Source organism: Cucumis melo, chromosome 8, assembly GCF_025177605.1.
Source record: "Cucumis melo cultivar AY chromosome 8, USDA_Cmelo_AY_1.0, whole genome shotgun sequence".
Classification (NCBI taxonomy): Eukaryota; Viridiplantae; Streptophyta; class Magnoliopsida; order Cucurbitales; family Cucurbitaceae; genus Cucumis; species Cucumis melo.
In genome coordinates, this window is record NC_066864.1 from 27,538,983 (window position 1) to 27,553,658 (window position 14,676).

Below are 14,676 nucleotides of genomic sequence, written 5' to 3' on the forward strand. Positions count from 1 at the left end.
AAATACAATAGATAAAATAGAGAGAAATTATTATGGAGGGGAATATATAAATCTACAAAGGTAGATTAACAAATTCAACAATAAATTTATAAGAGTTGTGATAAATTATACTCGATTTGTTATATTAATTAATTAATGTGTAAATGAATATTAATATCTTTTCAAAAATATAAAAAAAGGTAAAATATTTACACTACATAGAACAATTCCAAAAATGAAAAAAGTCAAGAGACCCACCGTGTAAAATACCAAAAATGCCCTGTCAAGAAGAAAGTGGAAGAAAGACATGTACGCACTTAAAAAGGAGAGAAAAATAAGAAAGACGATAAGAAATAAATTTGATTATCCAAATCTAAAAAGAAAAAAAGAAAGAAAGATAAAAGAAATTGCTCTAAAAAAAAAGTACAGACGAGAAAGATATAAAAAGATGATAAAAAAGATGGTAGAAAGGAAAAAAAAATAGAAGGACAAACCTGAAATATTTAAGAAAATGTTTGAATAGTTTGTTATATTTAAAAAAGTTTGGAGGAACATTTTACATAACATAACCGTTATTTTTGCACTAAGTTGACATTATATATTTGTTTAGTAGGAAATAAATAATTATGTTTGATGAAAAATTGAGGGTTACTTTTAGTTCAATAAATGTGGGGTTGGGAGTAAACAACTTTTGAAATTGTTTAATTGATAGATATAAATTAAACTCTTATATTTAATATTTTAATATATTGTTCTTTTGGTTGTTTTTCACCTACGTCCCATTTTAACAAACTGACAAAAAAGATGTTTGATGTACACAATGACTTTGTTCTTAATTATAAAATCACCAAATTTTGCTTTTGAAATAATATACATTGTTTTTTTATACTATAATTACGAAAATAAAATCAAACCATAAACCGATAATATCAAATATTATTGAGCTAAACTCATTTTGACATAGTTGTTTTAGTTTAATACAAAAGAGGGAGTCATATTGTAAATTTGAATCGAACAACTAATAAGAAAAATAAATAAAGTAAAAAATGTACCTTATCAAATTTGTAGTGATGAAGACTTTGTTTATTTTTTTTACATCTCAAATTAATTTATTTGTTTCTGATTAATTAAGAAAATTCAAGGTGCTTGATGATAGATATTTATTTTTTCAACGTTCGATGACCTTGGCATTCTCCTAACATTTGGGTACTTCATCTACGTTATTTTGACTTCTAAAAAATCAACTTGAATTCTTTCGACATATTTTGTTCTTAATCATATGCATGATAAGAAAATTTCCAAAACATAGAATTATTCAAGCTAAGTACGCTTAACTAAGAAATTAGGTTTAGATGACAAAATTTAAAATAAGTTTGATAAACATAGAATCTATAAACATGAATGGAAATCACATGGGCAACCAAATTTCCTCTAAAACTATCATAAAAGCAATAATTCACAAGAATTTGTGGTGCATGTAATTCTATGGTCGGTACCAACAAAAATGATTGGTACGTCATCCCGAAATCAAAATGAATAAATCTCAAATATTGGTTGTTGTTACATTTTAATATACACACACATGTATGTATATAACAATAAATATTGTATTCACATATATTGTGTATGGAAAACTTTATGTTTATGGACCAATCAAGCCCAGCTTTCACTATAATGTGCAAAGTCAAGAAATTTATGTATGTTGTCCATTATTTTCACACTTTTTAACAATTATATGTATATATATTACATCAACATTCTCTTACTCAATTGCTTTGAAAATGATAAAAAATCTCATAATAAATTATTTGTTTGTAAAATCTCATACTCAGATTATTGAGAATGGATGGACTTTTTAAATGAACAACAATTACCTGTAGTCTAACTCTTGTATTTTCCAACTTCTCTATCACACACACAAAAAAAAAAAAAAAAAAAAAAAAACTACTAGAGAATTTTGTTTTTTCTTTTTTTCTTTTTTAAAACCTCATGACAACATTGTATATACTTTGGGATGCACCCAGGGAAACACTTGCTTTTCTCATTTCAAATACCATAAAAATTCAGTCTTTTTTTTCTTTTTTTTTTTTCTGTCTTTTAAAATTTGGATATAGTCTTAAATTCTAAAGAAAAGGTTAGTGTTTTTTTAGAGGTTAAATTATCATTTGATGTCAATCATGAACATAGCTTACCTAATACAAGTTTGTCCTATCAATTTCAAATTTGGAAGTTTGATTATCTAACTTTATGTATTGTAAAATGAAAATCTCAATATTAAATTTAACAAAAAAAATATTTTAAATGACAAAAGTACTAAAAATATTTACAAATGTATACCACAGTCTAATAGTAATAGACTAAGATATACTCTATCTATATGCTACAATTCGTATTTATCAAATAGACTAAGATATACTCTATCTATATGCTACAATTCGTATTTATCAAACGAAATTGAATTTGATTGTAAAGTGTAAGTAGTCTGTATATATATATTTTGTATATAGTTATATTTTGTTGGTGTGTGGTTGAAATTGAGAAATAATAAAAATAAAAAATAGGTGGTGAGGAAAGTTAAAAATTTAAAAGTAAAGAAAATAAGTAGAGAGTTGTGCAAAAACTTGGAAGTGACCAAACTAGAAAGAAACTAAATTCAAAGTTGAAGCAAAATGTTTTATTTTCTTTGAAAAGAAAAAGGAAAACATTAAATGCATGGTGTTTATTAGAATGTCATTTAAACCAAAAAAAGAAAAAGAAAAAAAGAAAAAAAGAAAAAAAGTAGTCCCCTTTATTATTATTATTCACAATAATTCACCAAAAGTTGTGGTGCGCATGCTCTTCCATTTCGTACTATAATTGGTCCACATAAATTTCAAAATATCTATTCCATTCAAACCTCCAAACTAACATATTTTTATTCTCATCACATATACTATATGTCTCGTCTTCAACTACTAATAACAAAAATATATATTCCATTAGTGAATCTTACCAAATTTTCATCTATTTCGTAAATATTTTAGTTTAAGATTGCTTTACACACACATATATTCCTTTTTATTAATACTAATAGCAATAGAAAAAACAACAATAATTCTTTATCTAATTTAACACATAAATTTTTTTCACAAAGTATTTGATCCAACTTGAACCTTATAATTTAAATTGGATATTTCAAGTACGACCGTTCAAAATGAAAAACTTGGAAGATGGAAACTCTCTTGATGGAAAGAGCTAATAGATGGTCGAGAAACTTGAGACTCAAATGGAAAGGTTAAGTTTGAAACATCCTAATTAAAATCAACCACTTAAAATTTTTGTTTCGTTCGAGACAAAATTTAGAATTAAGTATCTATCCTATTCTTAAAGAATTAAAGTTTTAAAATGTACACTTTAGTTTTAAATATGATTATGAACGATGATTCGATTCATTTTACTTTTTGTTTATTGATAAAATAAACGACGTAACAGGAGAAGGTGTCAAATCTAAATGATAATGACAACTTTTTATTAAATATACATTATATGTTAGATTGCTTGGCTTTTACAATGTTTCTATTACCGATCTATCTCTCTCCTCTCACTCTCTTCATCTTCTTCTTCTCCAAAGGAATATCATTCTTTTACCTTCCCCCTTCCCCCTTCCCCATCTCCATATATCCTTCCATTTTCTTTTCTATTTTCTCAATTCTTATACATACTATGTTCAACTCCACCAAAACCCTATGGCAGCTGCTGCTTTCATCTTCTTCAAGTTAAAGAATAATCAATAATGTAGGGTTTTCAATATTATTATCTGCAACATCGAAATAATGATGAACATAACAAATCAATCTGAGCATAACCCAGAAATAGTCAACCAAAACTATATATGAAAACTATAATCATATTGTCAAAGGTTCTAATTCATTCATTGCAAAAGCATGGATGGATTTAGTAGCCTTATGGACGAATTGCACATGAGTAACCAAATCCCCTAAACTTATGTGCTCTTTATGCATATATAAAACTGTCATAGTATATTATATATTATCATTAGCTCCTTCTAAACTTAGGTTCGCCCTCCCTTCAACAAAATTTGTGTATTCGATCATAAAGGAGAAAGAAAAAAGAGAAGGTATCTTTTGAAAAGTTTTACGGACCAAATAAATACTTTATCGTATTGTTTATTATTGTTTTTTGAATGGACAACTTATTTTGGGAAAAAATGCAAGAAAAAAAAGGGGAAAAGACCAGAAAAAAGTTTCAAAATTTCATCAAAATAGACCTCCAATAACATGGAAACTTTTTTATTCCCTAAATATTATCCCATCCCAACTTGCTTCTATTTTATATTTCGTTCTAAGAGGACTTTGTGAAGTTTCTTCCTATCTTTCGTTTTTCTTTTCCCTCTTTTTTTCCCCCAAAACTTCCAGAAAGTATATGTTTTTCATACTTTTTCCCAAATTTTGAACAAATATTTCCAAAAATTATATATAAATTTTATGAAAAAGATGTGTGGTTACTTGATTCTGGATTTTACATATTTAAATTTGAATATAAGGAGTTCGAGGACATTCTAAATATTTTAATTTTTAAAATATGATTTTTTTTTTGGTGTCAAACATATAACTTATATATATATATATATATATATATATATATATATATATATATATATATATATATATATATATGTATATAACTTGAGAAGACGAAAATTAGAAATGGTCCATCGATGTATCTTCTGCTTTTGTTTTTAATTAAAAGTATAAGTATTAACTTTTCAAAGTCTACAAAGATTTCTAATAAATAAATAAATAATCACTAGATATTTCAAATAATTTAGTTTTGCTTAAAATTTAATTATTAAATCAAATGAAAATAATTTTAAAAATTAATAATTTTAAAGAATTTTCAACACTTTTTGAAAAAAAAAAAAGTAAAAATGTAAAGAAATATGTTTGAATTGTATATGTCATAAACTTAATAATAATAATTTAGGTAGTTTTTGTTTTTGGTTTGGTTATTATATATATATAATGGAAAAGAAATTGTCCCTCCTTTTTAAATCAAACCAAAAGCCACAAGCTGACACGCTCTAAGTCAACAATGAAAACGTGTTATTTAATTTGACAAAACCCACGTTTTTTCCATAATGAATAATAATAATAATAATAATAATAATAAAAAGTGCACATAAATCTTTGGAACCTCAACTATAAAATCCCCTTCACTTTCTAATTTTATTTCCACATTCAAATCTTAGTTTCCATCTCTCTCCCAAAACTCGATTCATTAACTCCCTCACCTCCTCCCTCTCCTCGCCATGCCTTGCCTTTACATCTCCACCAATGTCAACTTGGCCGGAGTCGACTCCGCTGCCATCTTCTCTGCCACTACCACTGCTGTCTCCTCCATTATCGGCAAACCCGAAAATGTATAAACCTTTTCTACCTTCTTCAAATACACACTTCCTTCCATCCTTTCTTTTTCTCTCATCCTAATTAATACATCCTAGAATGCACTTTACCTCCTACATTATTTAATTGGTTAATTGAAATTACCATAAATTATTGTTTTTAGCTGAATTATTATAGATGACAAGAAAAATAAAACTATTTACTTGATATATATCAAAAAAAAAAAAAAAAAAAAAAAATTTAAAAGGGCTACAAGTGATATTGTTGAATTTTACTATTTTTAAAAATATTCTTTTTTTTTTTTTTTTTAAATATTTGTTTTTCGGTTTGTGCTTTGGAGCCAAATGCCTAATTACGGCAATGCAAAAGTTTAATGCAAACATTCCTAACAATTCTTTTCAAAAGAAGTAAAATTTCATTTTTATTAACTCTATCTTTATTTATATAATATTAAATGTACTATAATCCATTCATTTAAAGTTTTGTGCCTTTCTGTACAAAATCCTTTTTCCTTCGCTTTATCTTCTCTTATAGGTGTTTGATTGTTTTCAGAATAATATAATATCAAATTTACTTTCATTATTCATGAGTTCAATTTTTTGGATCAATTTGTAATTCAAAAGGGTAGAGAGTAAGGTGTTCAAAATCCTGTACTTTTACTTTCTTTTCAATTAAAATTGATTCACTTATCCTTGAAATTTTTTTCCATATTTTTAACACATAGGTAGGAAGTCAATGGATGATTTAAGAGTCTTACAAATATCTCAATTTACTGTCATCCATCGTTTTGAGTTTGATTGGCGATTTAACGCTCTTCATTAATTAGGCCTGCAAGTACCTTTCTCCTTTCTTTCTCCAACCATCAATTTGACAGTTCTTTTTCTCCAACAGTATGTGATGGTGTTGCTGAACGGGTCGGTGCCAATATCGTTCGGAGGGAACGGGGATCCAGCAGTGTTCGCGGAGGTGGTGTCCATGGGAGGAATAAACTCAGAAGTGAAGAGGAGGTTGATCTCAACCCTGGGAAGCATTTTGAATGAAAAGCTTTCAGTTCCACCGGCGAGATTCTTCCTTAAAGTCCACGACACGACGGCTGGTCGCCCCATTTCCAAATTATGACTCTCCCCGGTGGCTGCCTTTTTCACCTCTTCCAACTTTCATATATATATTATATACGCTTTTCTCTTTATAATTATAATTTCTTTATGGTCCTGTTCTGTTTGTCTGACTTTCTCTATTATTTCTGTCTGTTGACAGTTTATTCGAAAAGTCAATCAGTTGTTTTGTTTCTTTTAATTACAACACGTGAGGTGAATGAGACAAACTTTTTAACCTAAAAAAATGATAATATATAAACTTTATTGTCATTTGAGCTTAAGTTGAAATTTTATTCAACCATCTACATAGCTGTATCTATTTATTTATATATATATATACACACATATGTTTTCATATTTTAATCTTCAACTTTCAAAATTTGTTCCAAAAAATATCATTGCAAAAATAAATAAATAAAAAGCTAAAATTTAAAACAAACTACTGTGAATAATGTATAAAAATAAATTGATATGATAGTTGAGGTGTAACTATATAAGCTTAATTAATTTCAAAAATTGAAAAAAAAAAACAAACAAAATTATGATTATCACATAGAACTTTAATATTTAGATCTGTATTAAGTTTCAATTGTTTGTGTTTTTGTTTGATATTGATTTTGATTCCTCGCAATTTAAAAATTTTAACTTTTTATTCAATGCTTCTTAGTTAAATTTCTATTACACATCAAACTTTTGAAGTTATTTAGATTAAATTAAAATTACAAGCAAAGGGTAGGAATTAGATAGTTGAGAGAGTATAACAACCGACTTGTACGACTTGTACTTGAGTTTGATGGACAAAAAAAACTCACCTACTGTTTGATGTATTGGTAATTTAAAAGGTTTAATATCTTATTATCCGTTTTACTTACATTTCTCTCGTCTTTATTTGTGTTAATTTAAATTTCTTGCCTCATTATTCGTGTCAACTTTCTTAATTACTCTCTTTTATAATAATTACCAATTCAACTTAACTCTCTATAAATAACTTTAACCAAACATTCCTTAGGGGCATTTCGATCATTTTTTTAGCCTTGTTTGCAAATTCTTTCCGCCTCTTTCCTATCCATATTTTTCTGTGACTCCTTATTCAAAGAAGATTCCTGCCTTTTGTTGTCTCTCTGAATTCCACTGAAACTGATATCCTTTTATTCCTTGAAATTCAAACCGCGGAGTGGGAGAATAGTAGGTTCTGAGCCTTCTACGTCCTCCGTCTCTCTGATTTATGGTCCTTCTACGCCGGCGATTTCCGTCTTCCTTCATTGGGAGAGCAAGAACAAGTCTCTCTTTTTTAACGATAAAAAAAAAAATTGCATTGAGTTGGTAATAATTATGGGGAAGCTGACACAAATAACGATGTGAGAAATGAGTTGATGTAAATAACGAAATAGTAAACTACTTAAATTATTGGTAAATCAAAGAGAGTTGATTTTTGTTTACACCCACTCAACCTAACTCTCTCAAATTACTCAAGTTGCCGAACACCGCCTTAAAAAGTTAAATACATATGTTTTATAAGTATAATTGTACAAAAGTCAAAATAGAATAACAAATTTAGACATCTACCTATTAATAAATCGATGTAAAAGTCACTTAGCTAATAATAAAAAGAAAAAAATTATAAAATCAAACATGAGTGCAATACAAATATTAATATTTGTACCGTTAAACTCAACAAATTTGAGGATTCAATTTTTTTACTTCATACTTTAATAATAACATCCTTTAAAAAAAAATCATAAAATTGAATTCGGACTTATCCCTGTAGTCTACACCATTGTAGTGAATGAATGCTAAAATGTCAAATCTCTTCCTTTCTAAATTCTGATATTTATGGAGAAAATTAAGGTTGGAAAACGATCTACTTTGACTAAATATAATTTCTTGACAAATCAAACATTTTTAATACTAAATTATTCTTATAGGTTGCTCTCAAATGTCAAATTTTGATTGATAAATTTTGCTGTTTAGTATTAAAATACATCTTCATAAAGTTGAGTAAGAATTACAGTAAGACTTATTATTAAGTCCATGTGTTTCTTTTATATCAATAACATTTCTTTATCTTTTGGTAGAAAATATAATAATGTTTTTAATCTTTAGTCTAGAACATTAAGTTGACTCCATCTACTCAATATATATCTATTACTTGAAAATATTACATCTTAACCAATTTAATCTATTTTATTTCTCTCCCTCTAGTCTTTTTTTTTTTTAAAAAAAAAGAAATTATCCTTTTTTCTTTAAGTGCTCCTTTAATTTACATTGAGATCTCATAAATTAAAAAAAAAAAAAAAGCATTTATATTGAAATTTTTTTCACCAACTTTATTTCTCTTAATGCTAACTTTGCCATTGTAAAATAGTTGACTGAAGAATAAAGTTTAGCAATAATTAAAAGGATAAACATGGAACTTTAGAAAATAAATAAGGGAAAGAAATTAATAGGATTACGATCTATTACACCTAAAAGGAGTTGTGTTTTTTTCTCAAACATATTTTTCAAATCATAAATTAGTTGATTTTCTATAATATGATCACAACAAAAGTGGTATATTCGAATAAATTTATTGTAAAAGTTTAGATGGTTGTATATAATAAGATCATCTTTTGTTTTGTTTTTGTTTTTGTTTTTCTAAGAATAATAATAATAATAATATTATAAAACATGTGAAAAAGCCTAAAGATTATAGGGATAGGGTGCCGTGTAAAAATGATATATAGATAATAAAGAAGTAGTTCAATAATGATTCTTTTTTCCTTCTTCTACTTATTCTTCTTCCACTACCTCCCTCCTTCCACACATGCTTCTCAAAATTCTCTTTATTTATTTTTCTCCCATTCTTCTTCGTGACTGTTTTAATTTTGTATTCTTTTTTGGTCATGTTCGATGATGATAAGTATTTTAATTGCGACTAGAGTTAGTCAATGTCATAATTAGGGATGTTATAGTGTTGTTTACATTTTAAAATTGAATATGTCTAGTGTAGTAGGTAAAGTCACATATTTAAAATATGCATTTAATTAACTGAAGTAAAAGGTATATATATTGGGACAATTGGATAAAAAAAAGATAAAAGAGAGGTTTTCAGTACTATTTGTAAGGTCTATAATTATTACTCAATAACTTACTTGAAACTTTCTCTTTGAAATGGATGAATGTTCTTTTGTTTGATTCAACCAACCTCTAATTTTAAAATAAGTTGGTGGGTTAACAATCAATGAAATAAGTTCTTAAATTACTCGAAATCACCCATATTCTTTTAATTATTTTTTAAGAATTAACTTATTATATACGTCAAAGTCTTTAGTCATTTAAGTCGTTTGGTGTAACTTATATAAAGTTCCAGACAAAAAAAAAAAAGCATCCATAGAATAATATAGTGAATAAAGTTTAGGGAATTAAGTAATAAAAATAAAATTTAAAATAGTTTAAAGAAACCATATAAGTCAGTAATTAAAAACTACAAAATTCATTTCACAGTACTATGTCTTCAACAACCAATAATTATTAAGCTCTAGGTTTTATAACTATTACTTTTTTTTTTCTTGTTTTTTAAAATAGTTTGTACCTAAATTTTGTATATAGTTATATTTGGGTCCCTAAACTTTTTAAAAATGTTTTTTTTAGTTCTTAAACTTTTATATGTTGACAACAACGTTAAATAAGATAATCACTTAAAAGATTTAAAAAATTTAGGGTTTTGATTTTTAATTAAAAGTTGGACTTCTTTGATTCAATGTGTTGATTATGCTTACGTGTTGACACATCAAATATTTATAGAATGAAATAGCAAGATGCTTTTGGTTATACATGATCAACTGATGAATCTAGAGTGTAATCATCTTAATTTCTTTATGATTTATGTGATTGTTTATGTTTAGTTCTTATTTCAATTATTTTAAGATCTATGTATAGTTTATGAGATATTTATGATTTGTGTCTATAATTTAATTGTCTACTTTCTATTAGTATAAATTTTAAGTTTTGTAATTGTTTTTATGATCTAAATCCTTTTATCAATTAACCTAAGCATGTTGTTTTAACATGTTATATGTATAAGGATGTTGTAAAATTAACATTTTTTGTGTGTATTGTTATTAATTTTCCATAATATGTATATATGTAATTTTTATAACTTTAATTATTGTGCATTAACATGCATGTTTTGAATTATTATATCTTGGTGCCATTGATTTTTGTATCATGTACATAATATGATATTTATCTAAGTTGTCTTATAATGCATATTTAACATATTTATTAAATTTCTAATATAAGTAAATTTCTTTGTTATAGCTCTAGCATGTCAAGTCTTACAAAATTAGAATTTCTAGTTCTTGATATCAATGGTGATAATTATTTATTATGTGTGCTTGATGCTGAAATTCATTTGAATGTCATGAATCTTTGAGAAAGGATTAAAGAAGGAAACACAACTTTAAGTAATAAAAAAAAGGGCGAAAGCCATGATTTTCCTTCAACATCATCTTCATGAGGGACTAAAAATTGAATATTTTACAATAAAAGATCCCTACAAACTATGTCAAAGTTTAAAAGAAATGTATGGCCATAAAAAAAGTGTGATTTTTCCTAAAACTCGATATGATTGGATGCGCTTCATGTAGCAAGATTTTCAATCAGTAAGTGAGTGATTACAATTTCACATTATTTAAAATTTGTTCAAAATTATTATTATACAGAGAAAAAGTTACCAATGAAGATATGTTAGAGAAAACCTTTTTAACATTTCATGTCTCGAATATGCTCCTGCAGCAGCAATATCGAGAAAGAGGTTTTAAAAAGTATTATGAACTCATATAATGTCTTCTTGTAGCTAAACAAAATAATGAGTTATTAATGAAAAACCATGAATCTTGACCAACTGGAGTAGCACAATTTCCTGAAGCGAATGCTGTATTTTTAAATAATAATGATCGAGGTCGTGGTCGTGGCCGAGGTCATGACCGTGGTAAAGGAAGAGGTAATTATTACTTTTCGTGGTAATAATCATTCAGATTTTATGAAAACCACAAATGATGATCATAGAGGAAAGACTCCACAAAATAAGAAATTTAAAAGTGGTGAAAATCAATGCTTTTGTTGTGGTATGAATGGTCATTAGACTCGTACTTGTCGTACATCCAAGCACTTAGTCGACCTCTATCAAACCTCATTAAAGGAAAAATGGAAGAATGTGGAAATAAATTTTGCCTATCAAGATGATGTATTTGACCCTTCCAACATGACACATTTGGATGTTGCTGACTTCATTGAGTCTCCTGAAGAGAAAACTGATGTTAATGAAAGAGTAGCAAATACTTCATTTAATTATGATAATATCCGAAACTAAATATTTACATTATGTTTTAGTGTTATTCTCTATTCAATATTTACCAATTCATTTACATTATTTACATTTTAAGGTTAGTTTTGTTTCTTTTTAACCAAGAGGCTTATTGTAATCATTTTTTTTATTAGTGAAAAGTTATAGACATTTATCATATTTTGGTTAACTCAAAGATGAATAATGAAGACTTATGTTTGGCAGATAGTGCAACTACGCACCCAATAATTAAAAGTAAAAAATATTTTTTACATTGACAATGCTTGAAGCAAATGCCAATACAATATCAGGTTCTACAAACTTAATTGAAGGTCTTGGGTAAAGCAACCTTATTTTGCCTAGAGGAACAAAATTCACAATTAGTAATGTTTTGTTCTCCAGTAAGTCAAAAAGAAACTTATTGAGTTTCAAAGATATATGTCAAAATGGTTATCACGTTGAAACTAACAATAAAAATAATATAGAATATCTTTATATTACATTTATTATTTCACATGAGAAGCGTATATCGGAAACATTGTCTGTTTTTTCTTCTAGATTATATTATACTCATATACGAGTAATTGAAACATATGCAACCATGAACCCGAAATTGATGAATTTAAATATGTTTATTGTTTGGCATGATCGATTGGGTTATCCTGGGTCAATAATGATGAAAAGAATTATTAAAAATTCTTATGGGCATCCAATAAAGAACAAAAAAATTCTTCAATACAATGAATTATCATGTGTTGCTTGCTCACAAAGAAAATTGATTATTAGACCATCACAACCAAAGTGGGAGTTGAGTCACCTACATTTTTTGAACGAATTCATGGGACATATGTGGACCCATTAATCCACCAAGTGGACCATTTAGATACTTATGGTTTTAATTGACGCATCAAGTAGATGGTCACATGTGTGTTTATTATCAAGTCGAAACCTTGCATTTGCAAGATTACTTGCTCAAATAATCAAATTAAGAGCACAATTTATTGACTATACAATAAAAAATATTCGACTTGATAATACTGGTGAGTTTACATCCCAATCATTTAATAATTATTGCATGTCAAGTAGGATAAATATTGAACATCATTTAGCTCATGTTCATACACAAAATGGTTTGGCAGAATCATTTATCAAACATTTTCAATTGATTGTCAAGTCATTACTTATGAGAGCAAAACTTCTGTTATCTATATAAGGTCATGCTATGCATGCAACATCACTTATACGCATAAGACGATCTAGCTTACGGCCAAGAGCCAAATATTTCTCATTTGAGAATTTTTGGTTGTGCAGTATATGTTCCAATTTCCCTACTACAACGTATTAAAATGAGACCTTAAAGAAGTTTAGAAATATATGTCGGATTTAAATACCCATCAATTATTAGATATCTTGAACTTCTTGTGGGGGATGTCTTTGCTACACGATTTGCTGATTGTTATTTTAATGAGACAACTTTTCCAACATTAGGGGGAGGAATTAAGAAGTTGGAAAATGAAATTGCCTGGAATGTATCGTTATTATCTCATTTAGATCTTCATACAAAGCAATGTAAACTAAAAGTTCAAAAGATAATTCATTTACAATGTGTAGCAAAATAAATGCCAGACATTTACAGATACTAAGAAAGTGACCAAGTCATATATTCCAGCTGCAAATGCTCCATCTAAAATTGAGATCCCAACTCAGCAAGTTGATACAATTAATGAATCAGCATTGCGCCAAAAGCGTGGTAGGCTAATAAGTTCAAAGGATAAAAATCCTTGAAAAAGAAAAGTGATCAACAGTCAAAATGATTTAATTGACAATAGAAACATTTAAGATACGACTAATGGTGAAAATATTGAAAAGACTTAAGTATATGAAGATAACAATGAGATCTCGATAAATTATACCATGACATAAAAAAGATGAAATAGAACTGACGTAGTTGTAGATAACATTTTTGCGTATAATGTTGTACATAATATCATTCATGAAACTAAGAATTATGAACCTAAATATGTTGACGAATGTCGCAATAGAAAGAATTGGCCCAAGTGGAAAGAAGTCATTCAAGCATAATTGAACTCACTTATGAAACGTGAAGTTTTTGGACCTGTAGTTCATACACCTAAAAGTGTAAAACCTGTGAGATTTAAACGTGTATTTGTGCGTAAAAGAAATGAAAAAAATGAGGTCATTAGATATAAAGCATGACTTGTTGCATAAGGATTTTCTCAAAGATCAGATATTGATTATGAGGAAACATATTCTCCCGTAGTGGATGCTATTACATGAAGATTTTTAATTAGTCTGACTGTATGTGAAAATCTTAAAATGCATCTTATGGATGTAGTTACAGCATACCTGTATGGCCTTTGAAAAATGAAATCTATATGAAAATCCCTAAAAAATTTAAGTTACCTGAATTATATAATTCAAACTCTAGAGATATATGTTCAATCAAATTACAAAGATCATTATATGGATTGAAACAATCAGAACGAATGTGGTACAATCACTTAAGTGAATATTTATTGAAAGAAGGTTATCAAAATAATCCAATTTGTTCATGTGTTTTTATTATAAAATCATTTGCGATTATAGCTGTATATATTGATAATTTAAATATAATTGAAACTTTTGAAAAGCTTTCAAAGATAATAGAATATCTCAAAAAAAGAATTTGAGATGAAAGATCTTGAAAAACAAAATTTTGCCTTGGTTTGCAAATCGAGCATTTAGCCGATGGAATTTTTGTTCATCAATTGACATATACATAAAAGATTTTTAAAAGATTGTACATGTACAAAGCACACTCATTGAACATTCAAATGGTAATTCGATCACTAGATTTGAAAAAACATATCTT

The 14,676-nt window shown here is 27.3% G+C and overlaps 1 protein-coding gene across 1 annotated transcript; it reads left to right on the forward strand.

Moving 5' to 3' along the window:
* The first annotated feature begins 5,212 nt into the window (after positions 1-5,212).
* Positions 5,213-6,759, forward strand: LOC103502168 (uncharacterized). Its single transcript, XM_008466016.3, has 2 exons — positions 5,213-5,398; positions 6,273-6,759. The coding sequence occupies exons 1-2, from the start codon at positions 5,288-5,290 to the stop codon at positions 6,498-6,500; spliced, it is 339 nt and encodes a 112-aa protein (XP_008464238.1). The 5' UTR covers positions 5,213-5,287; the 3' UTR covers positions 6,501-6,759.
* Positions 6,760-14,676: the final 7,917 nt, after the last annotated feature.

Bases quoted from the DNA above. Each gene is read 5' to 3' on its own strand.
- LOC103502168 (XM_008466016.3), top strand. From the start codon at position 5,288: ATGCCTTGCCTTTACATCTCCACCAATGTCAACTTGGCCGGAGTCGAC. The intron at 5,399-6,272 runs GTATAAACCTTT...TTTCTCCAACAG, and splicing joins TTATCGGCAAACCCGAAAAT to TATGTGATGGTGTTGCTGAA.